General features: G+C 39.4%; 1 protein-coding gene across 2 annotated transcripts in view; it reads left to right on the top strand.

The window, feature by feature from the left end:
* Window positions 1–24,110, top strand: part of LOC138064557 (myotubularin-related protein 12-like) — a 31,484-nt gene continuing 7,374 nt past the window's right edge. The window contains exons 1-10 of one of the 2 annotated variants that reach the window (XM_068927700.1): window positions 1–223; window positions 8,160–8,214; window positions 9,392–9,531; window positions 11,391–11,463; window positions 12,695–12,825; window positions 14,067–14,160; window positions 16,599–16,722; window positions 17,879–17,954; window positions 19,964–20,070; window positions 22,293–22,417. In XM_068927700.1, the coding sequence (XP_068783801.1) occupies window positions 26–223; window positions 8,160–8,214; window positions 9,392–9,531; window positions 11,391–11,463; window positions 12,695–12,825; window positions 14,067–14,160; window positions 16,599–16,722; window positions 17,879–17,954; window positions 19,964–20,070; window positions 22,293–22,417 (1,123 nt within the window). In that variant the 5' untranslated portion in view covers window positions 1–25. The remainder of the gene's footprint in view (window positions 224–8,159; window positions 8,215–9,391; window positions 9,532–11,390; window positions 11,464–12,694; window positions 12,826–14,066; window positions 14,161–16,598; window positions 16,723–17,878; window positions 17,955–19,963; window positions 20,071–22,292; window positions 22,418–24,110) is intronic. The other variant, XM_068927701.1, reaches the window with a different exon arrangement.

Genomic DNA, 24,110 nt, shown 5'->3' on the forward strand with positions numbered 1-24,110 from the left:
GGGCGGGGTCAGTTACGTGTGCCGGATGCCGCCGCCCGCGCTCCTACCGCAGTTGCCCCTCCCCGGGCGCCGGCTCGCTGAGGAGGAGCCCTGGGAAGTGGTGCCGCCGCTGCCGCCGCCGGCCGGCGCGGGCTCCTGGGGCAGACGGGAGGCGGCCGGAGCCATGTTGGGCAGCGGGGCCAAGGCGGCCAAACCCTCCTTCGTGTCCTACGTCAGCCCGGAGGTGCGGGGCAGGCCACGGCCCGCGGCGGGGGGCGCTGTGTGGCGGGAGGGCGGGGTGGGGCGGGCAGGCCGGGCCGCGCTGGCCGCTCCGCTCCGCCGCTGCCGTCTCGCCCGGCGCCTCTCTGCCTCCTGGAGACGGAAGTTTCCGGCGGGGCGTTGTGGGCGCCGCGTCGCGGGGACGCCGCGGCCGCGGTCCCTCACGGCGCGGCCGCGGGCCGGGCGCGCCCGGCTCCTCGCCCCGCAGGAGAGCGGCGAGGCTGGCTGCCGGGGTGATGGGAGGCGGGTTGCTTTCCGGTGCTTTATTCGCGTTGGTTTTTGTAAGCTGTGAGCAGATAGTAAAGCTGTCATCGTGCCCGTCCAGCTTAAAAGGCTTTCCGAGCTTGTTTCTCTTCCGAGCATACTCTAATATTTTCAAACTCTTTTTCTTTTTTCTCTCTGTTCTCCTGCAGTAAAGCCCGCGCCTCTTTCCTTAGCAGTTCAGTGTTGAAATCACGAGTGTGCAGATGTTTTGTGTGTACTTTTTGCTGTTCCTTCACTTATTTGCCCAGCCTTCTGTGACTGGCTTGGTTGGAGCGGCTTCAGATGCGATTCGCTGAGGTCATGCTGCTGTTAGTGGATGTGTCGGTGCAGTGCTCGCTCTCGTTTCCAGTAACTAGGAATCATTGGCCTTAGCTTAAGTTCTTGGAGTTCTTGGATTCTGGAAGTAACTTCTTGGGAAGGTTTGTCTTCATGAAAGCTAGCCCTTTGTGCCTTGTTTTTCTTCATAATTATTAAGAATCTGGGACAAACTGGTTTGTCTTAGTTGCTCAGTCTCCCTGATAGCTTCTCAAGGAAAATATATTCCTTGCCTTGTCAATTAGCCTGGAGTTTATCACTGTTAAGACCTTGGAGAATCTACTCTGTGTTTTACACTGACTCTGTGAAACATTGATATGGAGTTGTATCAGCCCATTTAAATCAACTGTGCTGTTCAAAACTTATTTCCTTATCTTTTGGTAGCAACGCTGTTTTCATGTGTTACTCAGTCCTAGTGACTTGTAGCAGTTTACTTTTAAAAAGCTTTCTGAAACTCTCTTCCTTATCCTTATCAACAGAAATGCATATAAATAGCAGGCACAAAGATTTCTTGGGCCACGTAAATTGACTCCACTCAGATATCTTTTGTACAAGGAAAACGCTTTCCTGAGGCAAATGTGCAAAAAGCTCTCTGCTCAGAGGACTGAATTTTTGGGAACATAAGAACTTCACTTGCTGGGCTAGATATTCAGGTATGGTTTTAAATGGCCTCTTCGAAAGATATCCAGCCTATTTTTTTAAATAGGGAAACGATTAAAGCTGATTTGAAAAAGGGGTCAGTAGAAAAAAGGTAAAAGTCAAATATATGCAGTGCAGTAAGGTATCAAATACTCTGTTTTAAATTGATCATAACTGCCATGGTGTAACTCTTCAGCTATGATCCTGGTAGCTGCAGGAGGAATAATTGAGGAACTTTAAACTGGAAGATGAAGCTTACAATGAAATATCTTGATGTACCAGAGGTGGCAGTAGTTTGCCTTTTATTTACTAATGCTGTTTTTACTCATCCTCTTGATGCACTTAAACTTAAGAATTTCATGGGCTCTTGCTGTAAAAGCTTTAGATACAGAGCAGACTTCTGCCATAAAATTGCAGGCTCCTTCTCAGTCTCAAAAGGTCAATAAAAACCGAAGTCAGATGTGAGTCGTTAAGCAACAGAACCATGGTACAGAGCAATATAGTAGTGTGATATGCTGTAATCCTTGCTTCCAACCTTCAAAGATTCACTGGGCACATGAGCTTTCCAGGCAAACAAGGGAAAGTTTGAGACATTAAGCTGCTTCATCGCCTAGATTAGGACAGCCACGCAATGAAAGATGTGTAACAGGCACCACTGAGTCTTTGTTAGAGCCCCAGCTTGTTTACCCTCCAGTGGTTCATCTTCAAATACCTGAGGGACACCCTAATAACATTCAAAAGACTAAAATGACATTAACTTTACATTGCTATTGTTATGATTTTTTTTTGCTTTTTTAATATGAAAATAAATAAGAATTCTATTTGTGTTTTATATGCAACAAGATACAAGTAAGGTGTGAACAGGAATGCCCTTTATTAAAGGAACGGAAATGACTTCTGCTGCATTTCCTAGAGCGTCTGGAAAAGCGTAGTTTTTGACATCTGACTAAATATAACCTAGTTATGCTCTGCTATATGGAACCACAGATCAATCAATGGTCTGTTAAGAGCAAGACCATAGGATGTTGATATTAATGACACACTTCCCTTCAGGACAGACTTGGCTATCCTGCAGGAAATGGGGGTGAACACTAGGGTATAAAAGTCAGTGTTTTGACATGTTTGATCATAGACTAGGGGTATTTGCCTGAGGAAGCGTAGGAGGCTTGAAGTAATTCATGACTTCTTGTTTGTAACCTCTAAATGTTTGCCCTTTTAAATATTAAGGGCTAACAAGCTGGATGTATTTTCCTTAAGTAAGTCTCAATTTGAATAAAAATTGGGATGTTAAACACACTTTGAAGCTTAGTGTTGCTTTTTCTGTGTGCACTCGTAAAAGTGGAATCTTCTGTGTTTATTCTTCCAGGGTGTTAGTTTTTTATATTAGCCCTTAAGCTTTTCTTAAAAAAAAATCATGAACTACATGGGAAGGCTGCAACCCATTGCTTCTTATTTGTAAATTCTGGAAGTCTGCTCCATATAACTGCAGAACAGCAGTAACGATGCCTGGTTGTTGCTTTGTGGAGTTGGAGCTTTCTTCCCCTCTGGGAAGGGATGGGGGTGCGAGACACAGCAAGATTGGAAAGCGGTCCTCACGCTCACTTGGTAAAAGCAGTCTGTGCCCTGCACTGAACGTAGAGGAGAGTTAGGAGCACCCAGGAGTTCCTGTTCTGCTTGATGCTGCTTGTCCCTTCAGTCCAAAGTACACCTTAGGGCCCTCAGTTTTGAGGGCAGCTTTCATAGCCCTTGTACTTTCTCTCAAACCTTTCATTACTATTAGTTGATAACTACTATAAATATTTGTTCTTTGTATTTCTTGGTACAGTGTCACAGATCTTACTGTGATCGTTTTTAAAATAGTATGATCTCCTTCTGGAGTGGAATGATGGAATTGAAATGTGGTATAATGAATAAAAGTTGCAAAATTAGGCAGCTGGGCTCTGAACTGACGTGGGGGAAGCAAGGAACTGGAGTCAGAGGAGATGGACAGAACAATGTAAGGAAAGAAGAGAGATTAAAAGATGTAACAGACATGGAAAACATGCGCTATGATCTAATGCTCTGCTGGCTAATGGAGCCAAGAAAGGAAGGAAAACAAACATTTAGAGATTATTTTCAGCACTGTTTTTAATTAAAATGTAGTAAGTATCTCTTCTGGGTTGTATGAAATACAATGTAAGATTAGGATTGTCTGACTAAGTAATACAGTCTTTCAGAAAATATGAAGTATGTATTCAGGTTTGCTCCTGAATGTTAAGGTAATATCTACGCATATGCTTTTCTGTATGAAATGCCAGTGTAGCTGTTAAAAAATTGATTTTATTTTACTCAAGAATATTGTATTCACTTGTCTGAGCGCTAGTACTTTACGAATATTTTGGTATACAGTTTGAGGTTTACAATTGATAAAGATAAATGTACGGTTAAGGAAGCTATTTCAGCTGTTAGTCCTATAGTGAAATATGGTTAAATAAGGAAAAGCTGAGATTCAGGGCAAGCATCACCATGATGTAGAGCTTTCTTGTGGAGAAAATAGTTATGAGAACTATATTACAATGTTAAAACATCTTGTTTTTTCACAGCAGTGCTCTCTGCTGTCAACCTTGAAGAATACATGTTTCAGATAGTGCTCTTGAAGGAAACAGCCATCACTTTCAAGGTTTCATGATTTCGATCTAATAATTTTCTTCAGTATGTTTACTAAAAATCTTGTTTTCCACTACTGGAACAACTTCTAGCAGAAATGTCTGGCTATGGGCAAATGGAAAAGTTACTGTAGGATATGGTAGGTTTTGAGCTTACAGCATGTCTCTCTGATTTGCATTAACAGACCATAGGCACAGCCTCACTGTTGAGAATGATAAGCAATATCCTGTATCAATAGGCCTATATAAATATTTTGCAATACTGATTCCAAAAATTCTAATATCTCTGACAACATCAAAGCAGTCTGGATAGTAGCATGCAGGGAATGTTGTTTAGCTTTTTTCTCATTTGCTGTCCACAGTTGTTTATCTCCCTGTGGAGTGGGAGTTTTTGTCTATTGTGATGAGGCGCTAGGACAAAGAGCAGGAATCAGTTGCCATCCCTACCTGTTAGGACCCTGTTAATATAGCATAACTTCTACTTGACCTTACTGGCTTATACTTGATGTTGTCACATGTGTCCTCTCTTCTATGCTTCAGTGCTTGGGAGAAGACACTTTCTGGACAGATCTGGAGAACAAATTCTGTCCCCTTTTTAGTACTTTTTTTTTTTCCCCAGGGGAGAGCCTGAATCCTTGGTACTGCAAATTATGCAATTGTTCCTTATATTTAGGGACCCAGAACCTGGTAGCCAGTGCACCCAGAGTGGAAGAGGTGAATCTTCCCCTAAGAAAACCAGTTTCTTGATCATGGTATTTCCCCGCTGTTGAAGTAGTCTGCCAAGAGTGGCATTTCCTCTCCCTGGTTAGAACAAGGAAGATGACAGGCACTTTAGGACATCGTAGTGCTATCCACTGCACTTGGTTTGGACCAAAAGGGTGATGCATAATAAATTAGCATGGTGTGAAATGTTGTCAAAATGCAGTTTTTAGTATGACTTTGTACAGTTAGAATTGATAATCATTGCCTACCACTCCTTGCTAAGGTATCCTGGAAAAAGGAGTGTAGTACAAGGTAAGTACCCAAGTGGGAAGCTGTCTCTGAGTAAGTTACTAAAAGCTTTAGCAAAATGGAGATCTTTGTTCCTGTCAGTCCTGAATCAATTAGAGCTTAATTCTTCTCTTTTGAATGGTGTCATCTGGGTATGATAGGGTTTCCTGTGTTGTATCTTGAGTAAGAAGTGTGAAGAGCAAAGCAGCAGCTTAGGGCCTCCAGAGAGGAGAAGCTACAAATGAAGAAATGAAGAGTCTAGAGATGCACGTGGCTTTTGATGATTATCTTAGATGGCAAGTGTTTGCTTGCTTAACTTCTACAAGTGGTCAAAGGGTGAAGTTTCCTGAGGTTTGAGGTGAGCTAGTAGTTTGGTGCTGTTGGAAGGGACAGACTTGCTTCTGCTGCTTCCATTGCTGTTCTGTGCTCATCAGGCCTGTTGATGAGCTGGTTTTGCTAACGATAGGCAGTAACAAAAACTAGGCCCTCAACTAGCAGAAGTAAAAAGTCTCCAGCAGATCTTATGAACTGAACTACCTCAGTGTGTACCCAGACAAACCTGTGTGCTAATGGGTCGAGGGGGGATGGGTATAAACTGTGTGCCTGTAATTAAAGGGATGTTGAGCATCCAGCCTAGAGGCAGCAGGCTCTCAAGTCGGTCCTAAGACCCATGTGGTGTTCAGAACTGAAATCCTGTAGAAAAAATAAAGATGGAACGGGTGGTGAAGAAATGTTAGCTGAACTTTTGGGTTCCCTTATAACTTGTACTGATGCATGGGGAGTTAACAACTTTTCTTTCATAAAGATCTTGGCTTTCTCTCTTAAAAGAAAAAATACAAATGTTATTTGTAGAATTATAGTCATTTAACATATTTTGTCTTTACTTGAAAGATGAGATCAGTGAGATGATTCTTCAACAATGTTCAGCTGTTCATTGCTTGCATTCTAACTTTCCCTAGTGAGTATGTAGGAAAACTGTCTTTAAAAGATTTACACTTTATGGGAATATAAATGTTGACTTTCAAGTAGAATTTACGCTACTGAACGCTCAACTCTTTGAAGCTGTTGTATGTTTCAGGCATTCTCCTTCAATTTCTGTGTTTTTTGTCAAAGAGTAAAATGAGTTGGTTTTGGTTTTTTTTTAAGCTGATCTGTTTTACACATGACTAAGATCTTTATTCTGCTATGGCATCGTTTTAATTAAAATCCTAACTCCTTCCAGGAAATACCAATTTAACTTTTAATCAAAACACAATTTTCCAAAGCAGTTTGCTTCTATGATATTTGTCATGGCAAATTTCACTTTGTTTTAACAAATAGACACATGTTCAAAGAACTCTGGCATTAGCTATTTTTCTGCTCTAGAGTTGTCTGCCAGCACCAGTTGGCAAACTCTGGCAAGTAAACTGATACTTAATTGTATTCTTATATAGATATAAGTAATATATGTACATGTAGAAGGAATCTCTTATGGTATCTCCCAAAGTAAAGGTTTGGGAAATAGTATACTACTGTACTGTTTTGTATCAGTGATAGTGTATGGCTTGTGAGTAAGGAGTGTCATATTTGGTTGCACATGAATAGTAATAGAAGGCATAGCTATAAAGGCATTAGTAAACCCGGACTTTAAGCTTAGAGCTACCAGTGGTGAAGATGCAACACTGGGAAAACTTGCATGTATTCCTTCTCCGAATGTAGCCATGTTCAGCATTAGCCGTGGTGGAGTTCTTGTTTAGTAACTTCTTTAGCTGAAAAGCATGAACTTTGCTTTAAGTTACTTGTATGAGATCCAGACTTAGAAGCCAAAGGCAGCAACTTGTGTTTTGTTTTCTGTATTAGCTGTCCTCTGTAGTTACGGATTTCTTCAGGACATCACCACTTTCATTTTAGAACCTTTACCTCTTTTCAACCAGTCTTGAAAGTTTCTGCTTCCATGCCACAGTCTCCTGGTGTCTTTAGTTTTGCTGCAAAACCTTAAAACTTTGTTTTGGGCCCTCAGTTTTGAGAACAACTATTTATATGGATGGCACAGGGAATTTATTTTTATGCTGCTGGGGACTCTTGTGTCTCTGTATTTAATCCACCAAAACTGCTGCTATTCAAGTCTACTTTTGATAGCTTGCCTTGATTTGGAATATCTGACTTCGGATGCTGCTCACAAACTAATTTCAGTTGTCTAACTGCTGTGGCCTCAGGCAGGGGGTTGGGGAGGCTGTTTCCAGTTAACTAACAGTTTTCCAGAGAGACTCTAATGCATGTGAAATGATTCTGACTTGGAGGAAGTTCAGAACTGGCTGAGCAGGAAGGGTGTAGAATGTCCTTTAGTTTCAGTCTTTCAGCTGGCGATTTTACCCTAATTGTCATTGCCACAAACCTAGAATAGCTGATACCGAGAGTTTAAAAGGTTTGTTTTGTGCAAGCTGAGTCCAGAATGAAGTATATCCTATGCCATCTTTTACCTCTTGGCTCTGAGATTCTAAAATCCTTTTCCCTATGGTCTTAGTATTGCTGTTTAAATAACTTGCATACTTTGATTGGAATAGTACATAGTATGAGCAAATCAGAAACAGTGACATGCAAAGCTTTAAAAATTGTGAAGGGCATATTAGAAACAGCTCAAAGATATGGCTTAACACGCATGGAGAAGCTTGTAAATGAGCTTTGGGACATGGAAATGTAACTCTGACTTTAAGCTAGTCCATTCACTTCCACTAGAGGAACTAAGTGGCATCTGTAATGCTTTATTTCGGTCTGTTATCTATGCAAACAATGCATTTTCTATTTTTGTATTCAGAACTGCATGACTGATGTTATGTATGTCAAAACACTAGCTTGATTATTTAGCTCTAGACTTCTGACCTTAAGTGATTATCCTCTTGGAGTAGGAAAGGAGTGTATTGCAAACTGAAACTGTCATTAATTTAAATGTTCCTATTTGCTAGAATATGAGGAATTTAAGAGAAACTTTGTTAATACAGGAGTGTTACTTACAGCATGTATTGAAGCAAGATCTTTGCAAAAAAGCATTGACTTTTTCTCTCTCTCTAGGAAATACACATAAAGGAACCCATAGAAAAGGAAGTAAATCCTCGCTTGTTACCAGGTAACTTCTATTTTTAGAATTAAAAAGTATATATGCTTATGTATAAATATTCACATCTGTTTGCTTCAGCAAACACTCAAGTGACATCAGTGTTCTGAGTAGTAAAACAGAGGTTTGGGAGGTAAGTAGCCACACAGGTTGAATGCATTAAAGGTCTATATCTGTATGGATTGTTATAAATATTAGTCTTTCAGAGTACAGTATCTTCAGGTAACCTGCATGTGGAGAACTGTGTCTACACTTAAGTTTGCCTTGTTTCCTGAAGTAAAAATTGGTTTTGATTTTTTGTTCTAGAATCACAGATAAACCTAGTGGAAACTTGACTTTGTTTCCTTTGCTTCTACTTTGAGTTATTTAGGCCTCTCTGTCTCTTTTGCTCTTAATACTTTTTTTTTTAGATTTTTCTAAATACTGCTAATGCTCTCCAAGTTCAGGAAGGATAAGCTTGCTGTTACTAAGATAAAATCTAAGTAAAGTTTAGAATCATAGGAGCGGAGTCTTTTATACGATTTGCAGAAAAGAGCAAGTCCAGCTGATTGAGCCTGCTAAAACTTGTCTTTGAAGTAAATACTTTCCTAAACTTGAAGTTCATTTTCTGCTAACTTCAAGAGATGAGCTTCGTTGATCATTATTTAAGCAAACTTGTGTCTGAGGACTTTAAAATGGTCCTGGAACCTGTAAAATAAGTAGCCTCTCTCTTCAAAGCTCTGGAAGTAACTAGGGTGCATTTGTAACAACCAACTAACAAATGTGTCGGCATTCTTAAGAGTTTGGCAGTAAGGCAAATCAGAAAGGTTTTCAGCTTGTTCATTGCCTGTATTACCTATTCCTCAGTGGGGTTTGGAGTTGAGTAAGTACTCCAAAAAAAAACTACTCTTCTGATAAGTAATGCCATGTGTTGCTCTCCTGCCAGTTAGAGGAGAACTTCTAACCATGTTCATTTGAACACTACAGAACGGTTTTCAGTCCATCCTGAGTAATGGTAGTAACCTGGAAGGCAACTAAGGTGTTGATTTCAGGAGCCCCTTTAGTCTTGCTCTACAACAGTGATGAGAAATCTTTAGGCATACACTGCATGAGAAGCTGTCAGGAAGTTAATATTGAGTTTGAAGGGAATAGTTCAAACATGTATTAATGCTGTCAGTTACACTGCAAGCTAAATGTTTGTTTTGTACAGGTGAACTGCTGCTTTGTGAAGCAAGCACAGTGTATAAGTACATACAAGAAGATGGGTCAAATCGTGGCACCTATGGAAAACTCATATGCACAAACTTCAAGATTGCTTTCCTTGATGAAGATTCTGCTTCAGATGATAATGTAGGAAGAAAAGTCTCCTAGTTGTGACCAAACAGGCTCTGAAGACAGTCTCTTGTACTATATAATCTTTCTTTCCCCTACATAAGAAGAAATAAAATAAATACACAGAAAACTTTAAAGGCCACAGACTTACGTTAATGAGTTTGCATCTGCTAGGTCAATATAGGTCCTTCCTCAAGCTCTAAAGAATGTTTCAATAAAAAAGGTGCAAGTCTGTTTGTGGACCTTTACAGTTAAATGTAGTTATAACTCTTCCTTGTGAGTTAGTAACTATTTAAGGCATAAGTTAAAAGAATGAATTGGTTTACAAGTTAAATGTAAAGTTTACTTAAACCTGTGCAGTTTCTAATATTTAACTTCTTATCTAGCAGCAATTACAAAGGCGTGAATGCCACGTATGCTCTAAGCTTGTAAAAACATCTGTCCGACATGACTTTGGGCCCATCTGCAGAAGCATTTGGGTGTTCCACAAGATTGAGTAGGCTACTGTTCAGTGGAAATACCCTAGATAACTGTCTCTTTGCTGTGTGGCTTGATAAACTTCTGATTTATTCCTTTTAAAGTCAGTTGTTGCTAACTGTGAAGATATAACAACTTGACACTATTGAGCTGACATACATTTTTAAAAGGCTAATCTTCCCCACTCCTCCTCCCCAGCTTTTAGAAATGATTTGAATCTAGTTCTTTATTTTAGGTGCTCAAACTGAGCTGTCTTAAAGGAGAGTGGTACTTGCACTCCTTTTTGGATATGGTCAAGCATGCCTTACAGTCTGGTCCATTCAGGTGATACCAGTGAAGGACAGCCTAGGATATGGCTCCCAAGAATGCAAGATGGTCTTCTCAGGGAAGAATGAGAAGAATATGCTTTGAAGCACATTGATTGTGCTCAGAAGTTTCAAAGGGTAAAGCTTCAGGGAGCTGAATGTTGAAAACTGAGGCTTCTGCAGCCACGTAAAAATTTTGAGTGGCCATTCTGCAATTCCTTGAGACAAAGCTGTAAAGCCCATCCCACAGATCACATGAGATTTAGTCTAAGCCTGGTAGTGACCTTGTTTGTTTCTGTTCCTCCACTAACTTGTAAATCCTTGGTTGATAACATGTTAAGAGAAATAGAGATGACTTGATAAGTGTTCAGTGTGAGTCACCTGTCCAGAGTAGTGCAGACCTGGAAATAACTCTAAGGTTAACTCTGTTCACAGTTGTCTTCATGTAAAACTTAATTTGCTGATGTAGTGGTTGTCAGTCTTCTGATAATAAAATTTAACATACTGGTTTATAACTGTGGCATCACTCAAGTGTCCTTTTTGTACCCTGAATTCACAGACTGAATAAACTGAAGGGAGCTTTAATCACTTTAAGTTTGGCAAAACAGTAGACTTCAGAACTGCGATGTGCATGTCTTCACTTCACCCAGTGATAAATCTGACTGTTATGTTGGAATGTTCTTGGGATACTTGTTGTCTTAAGAGACTTTCTATTTCCTGCCTGGTTCCTGCAGCAAGGAAACTTATCATAACAGGGCTTAGATTACATCAAATTACTGTATTTCCTGTTTGTTGCAAGAATCCTAGTTTGAAAAGTGACCCTCAATAGAATTACAGGCTTTGAAGTTATTTGAAAAGCAAAAACTCTTAACTGCCCACCTTGCAAGCACAGTTAGACCCTTTTACAAAAAAGATTTAAAAGGCAGGTGTAATTTATCTATATTTTAATAACTGTTCCTCAGTTATAAGCTCAGCCTTGCAGAGCTTATAAGGAGTAAAGCTGATATTAAAATATATACTGAATGTTGTTTACTGGTGAGAAGGTGCTGCTGCTTAGTGACATGGGACTTATGAGATAATTTTTTTATGTTCTAGGAGCCACAATTTAAAAATAAAATCGTAGGAGAAAATGACATAACCCTGCAGTGTGTAGATCAAATCTATGGAGGTAGGTCTTTTTCCCTTGGCTTAACATGCCCTACATCTAGACATGTCTTCCAATACTGGTATTTCTGGTCTATTTGTCTACATCCTTTTTAGAAAATTGACAGTTTTCATTTTTGAAACTTTGGATAGCCTGCAGTTAGATTTCTTACCTGTCATTTCATCACTACATATATCACCTCAGTTTCTTCCCTCTAGCTTACCAAAATCTACTTTTTGGATTAAGTGCCTTGCTAGGACAGGCCAAAACAGTTGCTTCAAAAAGTGAAGAAATGCCATGAGTAGCAGTAAAGGAAAGTGTGCTCATCAATGTCTTAATAGTTAAGATTGGTGCAGAAGTCTCTTATTTATAGAAATAACTGGATGCATTGGAATATGAAGAGTAATTTAATTTGAGCAGTCATACTGCAGAGCCATTCAGGTACCAGATTCCCAAAGAGTACCTTTTGTTTGTCTAAGGAAACTTTGAAAGCATCGAGAATCTCATAAAACAAAGTACCAAAGGAAACTTAAAAGCAAGCTTTTGCTTTACAAGTAAATAGTGAACTCGGTGTTTTGTTACAGGGCTTACAGGTATGCCTGGATGGCTTAAAAAAGTAAATAAGAATTGAGGTAGTGATATGTAGGTGATAGGGAAGGCTTTAGTGAGAAGATGGAGTTTAGAGGCGTGTTAGAGTATTGTAAATTGTGGTGTGACTTGAGGAAGGAGTAGACTGGAAGACATTAGCGGACACTGGTTATGAGACACTGTTTGATTTCTTGTACAGTGGCCTAGCTGCCAGCGCTTCAGGATGTCAAGTGTTTTTCCATCAGAAATGTATGAAGGGCTCTCTTGAAGGCATTCTGGTGTGGGTTTTTTAATTTAGGATGAACTCCCACTTGTATGGGGACTTTGCCTTGGCCAAAGCTACTAAGTTGTGTTCTGTTGCACAATCAAAATTTCAGACTTACTGTGCAGTCTGAATTTGAACAGAAGTAATCATTGGATAGCTGATTTGCTGGAAGTTCAATTCTTACCTTGTAGGAGGTAGTTTGAGTGGGACATTTTGGGGATGGATGAAATACTGAGTGCATAAACACAAGAGCTTGCCAGCCTTTACGGTAGGATGGTTGTTTTGACTTTTTAAAACTTGAATTAAATTCTTTTCTTGAGGTCCTGGGAAAGATAAAGCTATCACTGCTTGACAAGTGATGGCAAAGTTTTCTTTGTGTATTTAGACTTCTTACTTTTGCAGTTTATGATGAGAAAAAGAAACTTCTAACTGGACAACTGAGAAAATACCCGGAGAAACTAATTATCTACTGTAAAGACCTTAGAGTATTTCATTTCTGCCTCAGATACACAAAAGAAGAGGAAGTAAAAAGGGTAAGTATATTAACTTCACTTGTTTATTTTTCATAAGCTTGATGTTGGATAGTAGTTTAATTGTGGGGATGAGGGAAGGATGAGAAGCTTGCTTTGAAAGATGCCTCAAACTTGGAAGTGTCTTCTGATCATTCGCAACTAAGAGGAAAAGTAAAAGGATACCAGCTGTGTTAGAGAAAAAAAAAAAAAAAACACACACACACACAGAGTGTTCATTAAACATCTTTATGCATAGCAATTAAAAAGAGCCGTTGCACTGGCTCTTTCGAGAGAACTGGAGCTTGAGAGCACTACATGAAATTAGCCTCAAGCTCAAGCAAGTACTTAAGCCTGTTCTGATCTGTGGTACTATTTTACTAAGTTTTGGCCTTAAACCTTCTCATATGTCATCAGTTATGTTTCTGAGGATTTGAGTTCTTTTAATGGATTAAGCTGAACTCCAAGCTGGGAGGCTAATAGCTTTATTTGAATAACAACATGCAAAATTAAGAGTTGTTCCAGAAGTTGAACGCGTAATGTTTCTCATTGAGTGAAGTAGGCATAGTATTTGGCAGACAAGGGAGAAGGCTTTCTAAGAGTTGGTTTTTAACTGTTGGGAGTAGAACCCAAAGTTCTCGTTTGAGACGATACTCGTTTGTAAGACTAAAGGTATCTTTTAGAAGAGACATACTTCAGTATGCAAGAACTTCAATTTGAACGGTGAACAAAACTCAGCCTTAGCTGAAGGCCTTCACCAGTATGTAACTGGTGTCCAAGCTGGCACAATGCAAATATGAAAATATCTGGGTAGTATAAAAGTCCTCCTAATCAATACACGAAAACTTTCTGGCATTGAGAAAAGCAGATTAATGTTTCAAGTATAACAAAGCAAAGTAACACTTTGATCGTTTTATCTTTGTGCATCTTTGAGACCTCATGGATGCTTGAGTTTCTTTGAATTCTTATATGCTAGAGAAACTTGAAAATCCTGATCAGATATCAGGATGCTTCATCTCAGAAGATTTTGTAGTTCATGTTCCTTCCTCTTCTCTAGCGGTGGTTCTGTTCAATGTGCTAATGTAGTAATGCCTCTTCTATAAATCAGATAGATCTATAAATCTATAAATCTTTGCTATCTTATTTTGTCAAGACTCATGGAACAGTTTTATACAAAACCTGAGAGATGATTAAGAAGTTAACGTTGTTTACATTGACAATTTTATTCGTCCACATTTGGGTGTTAATTTTTGGTCCTTTCTTAGATCGTCAGTGGCATAGTTCATCATAGCCAGACACCTAAGCTGCTTAAACGCTTGTTTCTCTTCTCTTATGCATCAGCTGCCCCAAACAACACAGGTAAACGTTTTTATATTTTTTAGGTTGTATTTGCTGCATACTCTTCTCTAAGCAATTTGGAATGTTTAGTATCTGAGTTTTTGCTTGCCTCGTCACTCTAACAAGTTAGTAGCTTATCTTCTTTTCACTTGTTATGCGTTGTTAGACTCACTGCTAAAAATCTCTAAACATTCTACTACTGGCCTTCATGTGCTTTAACACAGATAGACAGACACATTGCCAAGCAAGAGTAGCATCACTGGATTAAAAACTTACTGCGGACAATCTGGAAGATGCTTAGCGTGTGCTCTTAACCACTGTGCTCTGGTATCTAAAAATACCTTGTTTTTATCAGTATTTTTTCTATATTGTTGCAGTGAACTTCCTGCTCTTAAATTGTTGTAACTGCTGTGGCATCTGTCAGAAAGAATGTCCATTTTTGCCCTTATTTGCAGGCAATCTGCTTCTTCCAGACAGCTGCGAAAAAATCACTGATTTGCATAGCAAAGTTCCAGTAGATGTCTGACTTCCTTGCAGCTGATAGTTAAGTTATAATATAGTCTCCCCGCTTGATCAAGCCTGGTTGAATAATATAATATGCTGTAAAATTTAAACTTTAGTCAGTGCACTTTCTAGCACCTCATAGTTCTGAATTCAGCTGCAGTGATAGAGCTGTCTTAAGCTACAGTCCTGATTCTTGGTGCAACAAGAACGTTTCTGCCTTTCACAGGGGAAAGTTTTGATGTACCCAAGGTGTTAATCATATTTCATAAAATCACAAAATCCTTGATTAGAAGGGACCTCTGGAGGTTGTCTAGTCCAACACCCCTGTTAAGAGCAAGGTCAACTAGAGCAGGTTTACCAGGGTCATGTCCAGTTGGGTTTTGAACACCTTCAAGGATGGAGACTTTACAGCCTGTTTGACTGCCCTCACAATGGGAAAGTATGTGGTGTGTATGGGGGGTGATTTTTTTTTTTTTTTACATGTTTAAATGGCATTTTCTATATTTCATTTTGTGCCCATTGTCTCTTGTCCATTCACTGGATACCACTGAGAAGAGTCTGGCTCAATCTTCTTTGCTCCCTCCCATCAGTTACTTACGCACATTGATAAGACAGTCCTGAACTGCCTTAAGGCTAAACAGTCCCAGCTCTCTCACCCTCTCCTCATATGTCAGATGCTCCAAGCCCTTCATCTTAATGGGCCTTTGCTGGACTTACTTCAGTCAGTCCCTGTCTGTCTTGTGCTGGGGAGCCCAGCCATGTCACTGTACCCCTTAATTGATCTCACCGGTGCTGAGTGAAGATGAAGAATCACCTTCCTCAACCTGCTGGCGATGCTTTTCCTAATGTAGCTGAAGAATACGTTGGTTACCTGTGCTGCAAGGGCATATTGCTGACTCAGATTATTGCTTCAGCTTTAAATGGTGTTCAGTTTGAAACACAAACATCAGAAAAGTAATAACCTTTTTCCAGGTAGAGAGGAAGAAAATGCAGAAGCCTAGTCTCTATAGCAACATTGAAATGTTGTGTCAAATTCCTTCGTATTTTAAATATTCCATAATAAATACCTAGTTCTTGTTCCTTGAGTTTTCTACAGAACAAACCAAGTAGACTTCCAAAACTGATCTTGTTTTTATAGTCTGTCCTTCAGATCTTAACTTGTCCCTTACAACTCAGAAACAAAGTTCTGTATTTCTAGCTGTACGTTCTTCATCTACCCTATCTTCTCACTGTGGAAAGTTTCAACTTGCCATGGGCTCTTCTATGGAAATTCAAGCTCTTTGGGGTATTTCAGCATCAGCTGATGCTGTAGGATACTAAATTATGATCACTATCTAGTTATTGGCTTTACTTCAGGAATTATATGGTTTTGATACAAAACGTGTGGCTAAATTAGCCTGATGCTCTAATTGTTAGAGGTTGCTAAATGGAAATACAGGGGAAAAAAATCTCAGCTGAGAAGACTGAGACCTAACTGCTGTAATCAATTTTCCATTCTTATCAAGTGCCTAAAATGTTCTGTTCAGTGCAGAACTCTTATCCATGGTGAAAGAATGAGCATTAAATAAAACAGGATATCTGAACTGCAGAGACTCTTCTGGTATGATTGTCAGTTCCATACTTAAGTCAGCTACACCAGCATACAAAGCTATTTGCTGTACAGTGTGTTGGGTTTTAGGCTAGATGTGAAGAACTGTGTGGAAATTCTGTAAGGCCTGATTAGTGTCTGTTGGAGAAGCTTTTCCTGAAGTTACTAGTTGAAGCAATAGCTGACAGAAAACATTAGAGAACAGATGGAAGCAGTGTGTGGTACAAATGCATTTTATCTTAGGCTCAAGACTCTGTACGCAGGAAGCTTTGTTTACTCACCTTTAAATGAAGTGGCTACTTCTCATTAGGGATACTTTCGTGTTAGCAAGTAATTAATACTCTGCAAAACTAACAATATCTGACAGATGGAAGAAACCAAACTGTGATGTTTGATGCTCTTGAGGACTGGCGTGATGAGTTGGAACGGACTAAAGGGAATGTGAAATATAAAGCAGTTGCTACCAATGAAGGCTACAGAGTCTCTGAAAAGTAAGCTTGCCCTGGCTGATAGTAAACTTTTTATATATCTCATTAGTGTTTGTAAAAATTAATGCTCAGCATTAAAGGTAGCACTATACCCCTTTGTAGGGTCTGGATTCCATTTTGTTTCATAGATAAACATGGCTTGGGAGGTAATTTTCTCCACTCCCCTGCTCAGGCTAGGCTAGCTTCAATATTAGATTGCTCAGGACCTTGGTCAGTCAAGTTTTGAATACCTTAAAGGATGGAGATTACCACCTTAAATGGTACAAGAAATATTTAAATCTGGTAGAGGCGTTGTGACAGCTTATTAGGGTGATTTTTTGCTAGTCTCCTACCTTTACTCTGGGAAAACTCCAAGTTACATGCAGCTGAGTTACTTTTATTTAAAAAAAATTAACAACAGGAGTTAACTGGTTTAAGGTACATCTGCAAAAGTGCTAATGGAAGTTCAACTGCATCTGCTTTAGTAGAAGAGTAGAGAGATATAGTCCTGCCACTTAGATCAAGTAGTATCAGTGACCTCTTTCAGAGGTATGCAAGGCTTTGTGTAGTACCCATGTTATAATAAGCAATTCTGAAAGGCTTTAGAGACCTTGGAAATAAAGTTTCAGAATAGAGCTAAATTTTAACTAGTCATTCTGGAGCTGTATCTTGAGACCCCCAAACTGAGGTTAAGTACATAGTTGCTTCTGTGGGCCTTGAACATAGGTAGTGCTGGCTGGTAACAGGAAATGAGTTACGCTAAATGGTGTCCTTTAGTTTTGATGCAAATTGCTTACCAGATAATCAAATTTGTTTTTATTCCTTGTATTATAAGGGTATCTTTGAAACTGCTAAGAGCCTGAGAGAGCCAAAGCAGTTCTAAAGATCAGTCTCAAATGTTACAGTTAAATGTGGGGCTTAATTACAGCCTTGCAAAGGCAGGAGAATGTTGCAGTGAAAATAGTGAACAGCTCAAGAGTGGGGAAAAAATACCTTATCTAACTGAAAGTGGAAGGTTTTGAGGATGGCATAATTATCTAGTAGGAAAGATCTCTGTAGCTGTAAGAGTGAATATGTAATTATTCTGAATTGTGGGCATGAACACTCACCAGCATTAAAAGGAACATGGAGGCTGTTCTTTGTTCAGCTCTTAAGTAAAAGAAACTTTTTGTCATCTTAGGTTGCCTTTGTATTTTGTTGTTCCCATATGTGTGTCTGAAGAGAGTATCTTGAAGTTCCAAGGCAGAGGCATTCCTGTGAGTATATATGCGTTGCTGAAGGATAATAAGAAATGTTACGGGAAAGACAAAACTTCAGCTAGTGTTTTAGATGCTATTGCATTTTAACTTCAGAATTTGTCTTTAACAGCTGACACACAGTACATTCCATCTGGAGAAGGAGAAATAGATGTTGGAAGGAGAGGCACATAAAGTGTGTAAACAGTGTAAAGCAAAATACATGGCTTGTTGGTTCACAGCCCCCATTTACTTATCAAATGTCTAATGTCCCATAGTTGCACATGCTACTAGTCTGTCTTTCCATCTGTATTTTTCATGAGACTGAGTATCTGACTGGCATCTAGGTGGTGCAGCATATAGGGCTTAATGCTATTTAGGTATTGAGGTAAGTGCGCGTGCAGATCTAAATGAATACCTCCAATTAGCTAGCTTGGGTACAGAAATAGTAAGAGCATGGCTGCAATGATGCAGTATTCTTGCAAAGCCTAGTAGCATAACTGAAAAACTGGTTCTACCAGTCTTGACAGAAAATGAAGTTAGATATGCTCTTCTGTTCCCTGTAGCAAGCTGGCTTTGACTTCCTAGCTAGCACTGCAGTTTAAGAACTGGTAAGACGGCGTAGAAACAAGGAGCAAAGAAACATCACTTATGAGACCTTATCTTAGTAGCTGAGTGTCTATCAGATTTGCCAATGAAAACAATGTGCATTTCATGCACTTAAGTTGGTCCATGGAGAAGGTGCTGCTGTATTGTCCTGCCTAATTTGTCCTTTCAGACAGTGCAGTTCAAAGTAGTTTGACTTGTTCTGAAATGACAGCTTACAAAGTCTGTTACATGGGAGTAGAAGTGTTTTTTATCCCCCCCCCCCCCCCAATTGTGTCTTGTGCTGTTCAGAGGCCCTGTAGAACTTCTCTGATTACTTCCAAATCCTTCTAGGGAAGCTAATGTCAAAACAAGCTTGGCTCTATCAGATCTGTTTGAGATGGAAGTGAGATGACAGTATAGTCGCTACTTCCACCCTTGATGGTGGTTGTATGGTTTTGGCATCCTTCTGAGGTGTGCCTCTTGACTAGTATAAGCTGGCAGCACAGAACTTTAACTTCCTTAATAGGTTTTTTTAAAGCTATCTCCAAACTGTAGACTCATCCTAGGAAGTGGAAGCCAACCTGGATTCATTTGCCTTTTCTGTGAGTAACCTCGAACTATACTTACTGATTCTTTCTGCAGTTGCTGGAGCGAAACAAGGTTGCATAGAGGTAACTGAATCCTAATTTGGCTTGTGTAGTTTTCCTAGTGAAAGGGATACTAACTTTAAGTTTCAAAGTGAGTTTAAAGATCCGCTTGAGAGCTGCAAGCAGAAGGTGTGGCTCAAGAAATCCTTATTAAGTGTAAAGAAAATGAGAAGCTTTGTAGTTGCAGATGTTCCTTTTAGCAAATCAGTCCTCAGTCTGGTTTAGTTGTAGAGTTCTTGTTTAATATTTTATTTCATATGCCCAGATGACACTCACATGTGTGTAGCTCATGTGGGAAGGCATGCCTATATTTTGTGAGTTTTCCTGAGAAATATAAGGAAAAATATAAGGAAATTATATTATTATAGAAGTGTTTTCCTTATATTTCTCCTTATATGTCTATGTGGAGAAACTGGTAGGTACTATATAAAAGCTACTTAAGAGCTGACTTATTTTGGCACATCTGCGGTGTAATTTGACAGTAGTCATTTTGATCAGTCTTTTCACCTGTGAGCAGAGTTGGGAAAGTAGTGTTTTGATATAATCTGACATCTTATGTGTTCTTTCTGTGTCTGCATTAAAGCCCTGCTAATAGCTTGCGGCTGATAAGTGTACTGAGGTATTTGCTTTTGGTGCAAATGTACGTGTTTGCTATTGATGGGTTCACTGGATACACCAAAAATGCAACAAAATGTAGTACGGAGTAATCTATTGTGAGGAGTCAGTCAGTCGCAGCAAATACTTTGTACAGGACAGTTGACCAACTGTTATTACTTGATAAATGTCTTTCTGCAGATTTGGTGTTGGTCTTGCCATAATGGGGCTGCTCTTCTCAAAATGTCTGCGTTTCCCAAAGAACAGGATGACAGCACTTCACAAACGCAAAAAGCCTTCTTGGATGGGTCAGTAATAGCTATTCTGTCCACAACACTTTGCTTGGTATGGACCTTGCTTCTCTTTTTCCATATATGCTATATCTTTAAGCCTGCACGCATCAGGAAACAAATTCTAGATCTAAACGTAGCTTGGCACAGTGGTATTGCTTTAAGGCCTTAGCCTAACAGCATCTTTGGTCAATCTTGCAGGACTGTAACATCACTGAAGGCTTATTTGCAAAAATACACATGCTAGGTGAATCTGTACCTACTGTGAAGAGGTGGGGACAATTGGCTTATTTTTAAGTAAAGCAGCTCCAAACCCTGTAGGTCTTAACTGCAGTGAAAGTATCATTAACTGAAGGGCTCAGCTGTGTTTGCAAGTAAGTGAAGTCTAGGCTTTTCATTGCTGAACATTAACTTGCAAGCTGAATTTTAAATTTTTCTGTAAGCTTAGCTGCTCTCTCAGAACTAGATTTTTGTCCCTGTATGATTTTTACTTGAAGTGACCTAAAATGGCTGAGACAATCTAGCAGTTCACTACTGCCTCTTTCAGGTGTAATGGCAGAAAGCGCTTTGTTTCAGCTGAGTTAGTCAGTTGAGCAGAAGTCTGAAAAATGTCGATGCTAACATAAGGGGAAGAACACAGCTGCCTGCCAGGGAGTTGCAGCAGTGACTTGCTGCTTCATTCTGTAACTTACCTGTTTAGGGTCCTGGAGAGATTTTTCTTAGCAGCAGCAAAACAGATTAGTTTGGATGAGTGTGTACATATTATACTGCTTCACTATTAGCTCTTTGTGCCTCAGAGTCTGTTAATTGCACAGAACTGATAGATGGTAGCTTAATTAGGCACTTAAAACCTCTTTCTTTTTTTTTTTTTTTGAAATTAAATATACTTGCATGGGAAAGGCTTTTAACCCTTTCTGCAGATTCTCTAATGTTTCCCTTTTGAAATGAGGACGTTCACATCACTTATAGCTTCTTTGTAATGCTATTTCAAAGTGTGAAAGTAAGAAACTAGTAGTAGGCTTTAACAAGATATTAACTGATATTCTGGGCCCTCGTCTTTGGCCATCTGAACTTGCTGGCCATGTTTTTGTTATGGAGTACTAGTGGTTGACCGCTAGTGTTTATGCACAATTTGTAAACATATATTTTTTAAGGGTGTGTTAACATGCTATTGTAATGGTAATCTGAACTCTTAACCACACAGCATATGTGTACTCTTGACAGCTTTTTTTGTAAAGGTTTGTGTGGAGCCTGATCTTCTGGCATAAGTTGCTCACTTCAGTTTGGAACAAGTGTCATAATTTACAAATGACTGATTTCATTCCATTCGCTAAGATCTGATGCATCCTTGAATAGGTCTAATGATCAGTATTTCTGAGGTAGAATCCTGTAATTCTCTTTTAAAGCAGGCTTCTATGCTACAGTGTACAGCAAACAAATTGCTTTGTCCTGTATTGGCCAAGTGCCTGCAAGGCTTCACTGAAGTATGAGCTAGAGCAGCTTTTCCCAAGTCTTAACAATAAAAAGCCAGCATGACCATGGAGGTGTTTACTAAGCTGATGCTCATCTGGCATGACATTTGTCCAAGTACTCTATTCATAGACAGCCTCTGGAACCTTAACATGAAAGGGTCTTCTGGGTCCAGACCAAAGGTTAATCTAGCCTAGGTTAATCTCTACCTCCTCCTGTTTCCCCCTCTGAGGGGAAAAATCGTAAATATGCAGTATAGGGAAGTACAGGTGGAGGGGTACTCTTACTTGAGTCCAAACTATTTCTTCTTTCCTTTATTCATGTGTTTTGTGAGCAGACCTGGCAGCCAAACGTCAGAATGCAATTCAGTTGGTAGAAGTCAACAACAATTTGAAGTGTATTGGAAGGTTTGGCTGTTTCTGTCCATCCCCTTTCTCTGGACTCACCTCTGTAAAGACAATGCCTATTAAAGAAGCAGTAATACAAAACTGAGTGATCTTTGTAATATTCATAAAGCTCCACAGATAGGCATAAACATCACATCTTTTATATCAGTGTAACAGTTAAGAACAGCAAAAATTGTTCTAAGCTTGTAGGCAAGCTTCTTGCCAGTATTTTAAAATGCATGGAGACTGTTAGTTTTCCAGCGTTTATTTCTTAGCCTTACAGCTGTTTCCCAAATCATGCATATTAACTTTAACCCCAGTGATAATAGTTGGTGCTTTCTTTGTGTGAAGCGGAAAGCTTAATCTCTTGATAATTTGATTTAGAATCTATAAGACAATTAGTAAACCTCCTTATGAGCTCCTGAAAACAGATGACCTGTCCAGCAGCCTTCCATCTCTGCAAGATATCCAGACTGCATACACAAGATTTAAACAGCTGTTTTTGATAGGTAAGTCTAACTTTAAAGTAGTCCTTAGTCTCTAAAGTGACTGAGATGCAAAACATAATGCTGAGTTTTTGTCTCATGAACGCAGTCCTCGTCTCCATTGGTGTTTTTCACTTTTGACTATAGTTAAAAGCAGACTTCTAAACGTGTAGCTGGAGGCTGTGCTTATTACTGGTGTGTTAATGGAGTTTTGTAGTTCTCAAACTTACTAAGTCTTGCTAAACAGTCACAGTATCAGAAAGTGGCTTTTGAAGAGTTAGAGCAATTACTGGAGTCAAAATGTCAGTTATATGTTAGCTGGATTTGAACTATTGTGTGAGATTTTCAATCTTGTCTGGTTCATTTAAATTAAAATTTAAGCTTGTAAGTATTTGGGCTATGTCAAGAGTTGAGACTAAATGCTAATTGATTTTTTTTTTGCTCTAACTCTTGTTATGAACTATTTGCACTTCAAAACATCTGAGGTGTGAACTCACTTAAAATTCTGTTGTCGCTCTCCTTGCAGAGCTAACACAACTACCATCAATAACAAGTCCTCTTGAATAAAAAAAAAAAAGGGAGCCATGCAAAAATGTAATCTCGGCCTTCAAACTCTTCTGTAACACCTTATCTATTTTGTCATGAAACAGTACTTTGACTTTACCTCTTGGAAGAAAAAGGTCCAACTGCATATGCACAGTGGCTTATCTTGGAAAGCAGATCCTCTACAATATAATAGGGGTGCAAGTGTTGCAGTACCGTGTCTTGTGACATGCTGAACACCGGCCACAGTTCACTCAAGGCTACTGATGTTGGATGTGATAGAGCTGGTCATCAGTGAGAAATTTAATTTTGTAGCATAGCCTACAGGTTGTATTTAAGTTGTGTGTGGGGGAGGGGGTTGATTTTTTTTAATGGAATTTAGCTGATAAGTTGATACTTATAGCAACGTAGTATGAATAGCTTTTGGTAAATTTGCAGTAAAGATTTTGATGATACTCTGAAGAGAAGTCTAATATATGGGATATTTGGCTGAGTTTCACACTGAGATTTTTTTGCCTAGAAAATAACACTGACAAATTTGCAGTTAATCTTTTTGTAGAGTTAGGACCTAAATTACCTCTATTTTCATCATGAGATTTGGGTGCAAGGAGAAATTCTAAGAATCGGATGGAAAGGGTGTGGATTGGGAAGCCTAATATGTAAATAGGCTTTTACTTAAAGGTCAGACAGTGAATTTGGAGAAGTTAATTAGGAAAGACTGGAGAAGACCACATCTAATCTGAACAGAATGACCAGGGAAGTCTGAAGACGTGCTCTAATGCTAAGGGAGCAGAGGACAACTAGTTTCTAGGGCCAAGGTGAAATGAATGGGGGAAAGAAGCTTTCTAAATATGAACAGAATGAGGGGGAAGTAAAACAGTTACAGGCACAATCTCTCCACATACCCCTCTGCACTTAAGGATCATAGGTGAGAGTTGTAGAAAACAAGATGGAAGTGAGTATGTGCTGGGAGTAAATACCCGAGAGACTTTGGGGGGAGAAAACGGGAGGCTATGCAGAAGCATGGAGAATTGAAGCTTAAGAACAAAGGAGGGAAATTGTTCAGACTGCTCTGTTGCAATAGAATTGCCATATACCTTGGGTTTCAAGGTTGGCAGGAAAGGTGATCTAGTGGCTTTAATGGACCATGTCAACTTATGAAAGCCTTCCAGTT

This window comes from Struthio camelus, chromosome Z, assembly GCF_040807025.1.
Source record: "Struthio camelus isolate bStrCam1 chromosome Z, bStrCam1.hap1, whole genome shotgun sequence".
NCBI classification, from domain to species: Eukaryota; Metazoa; Chordata; class Aves; order Struthioniformes; family Struthionidae; genus Struthio; species Struthio camelus.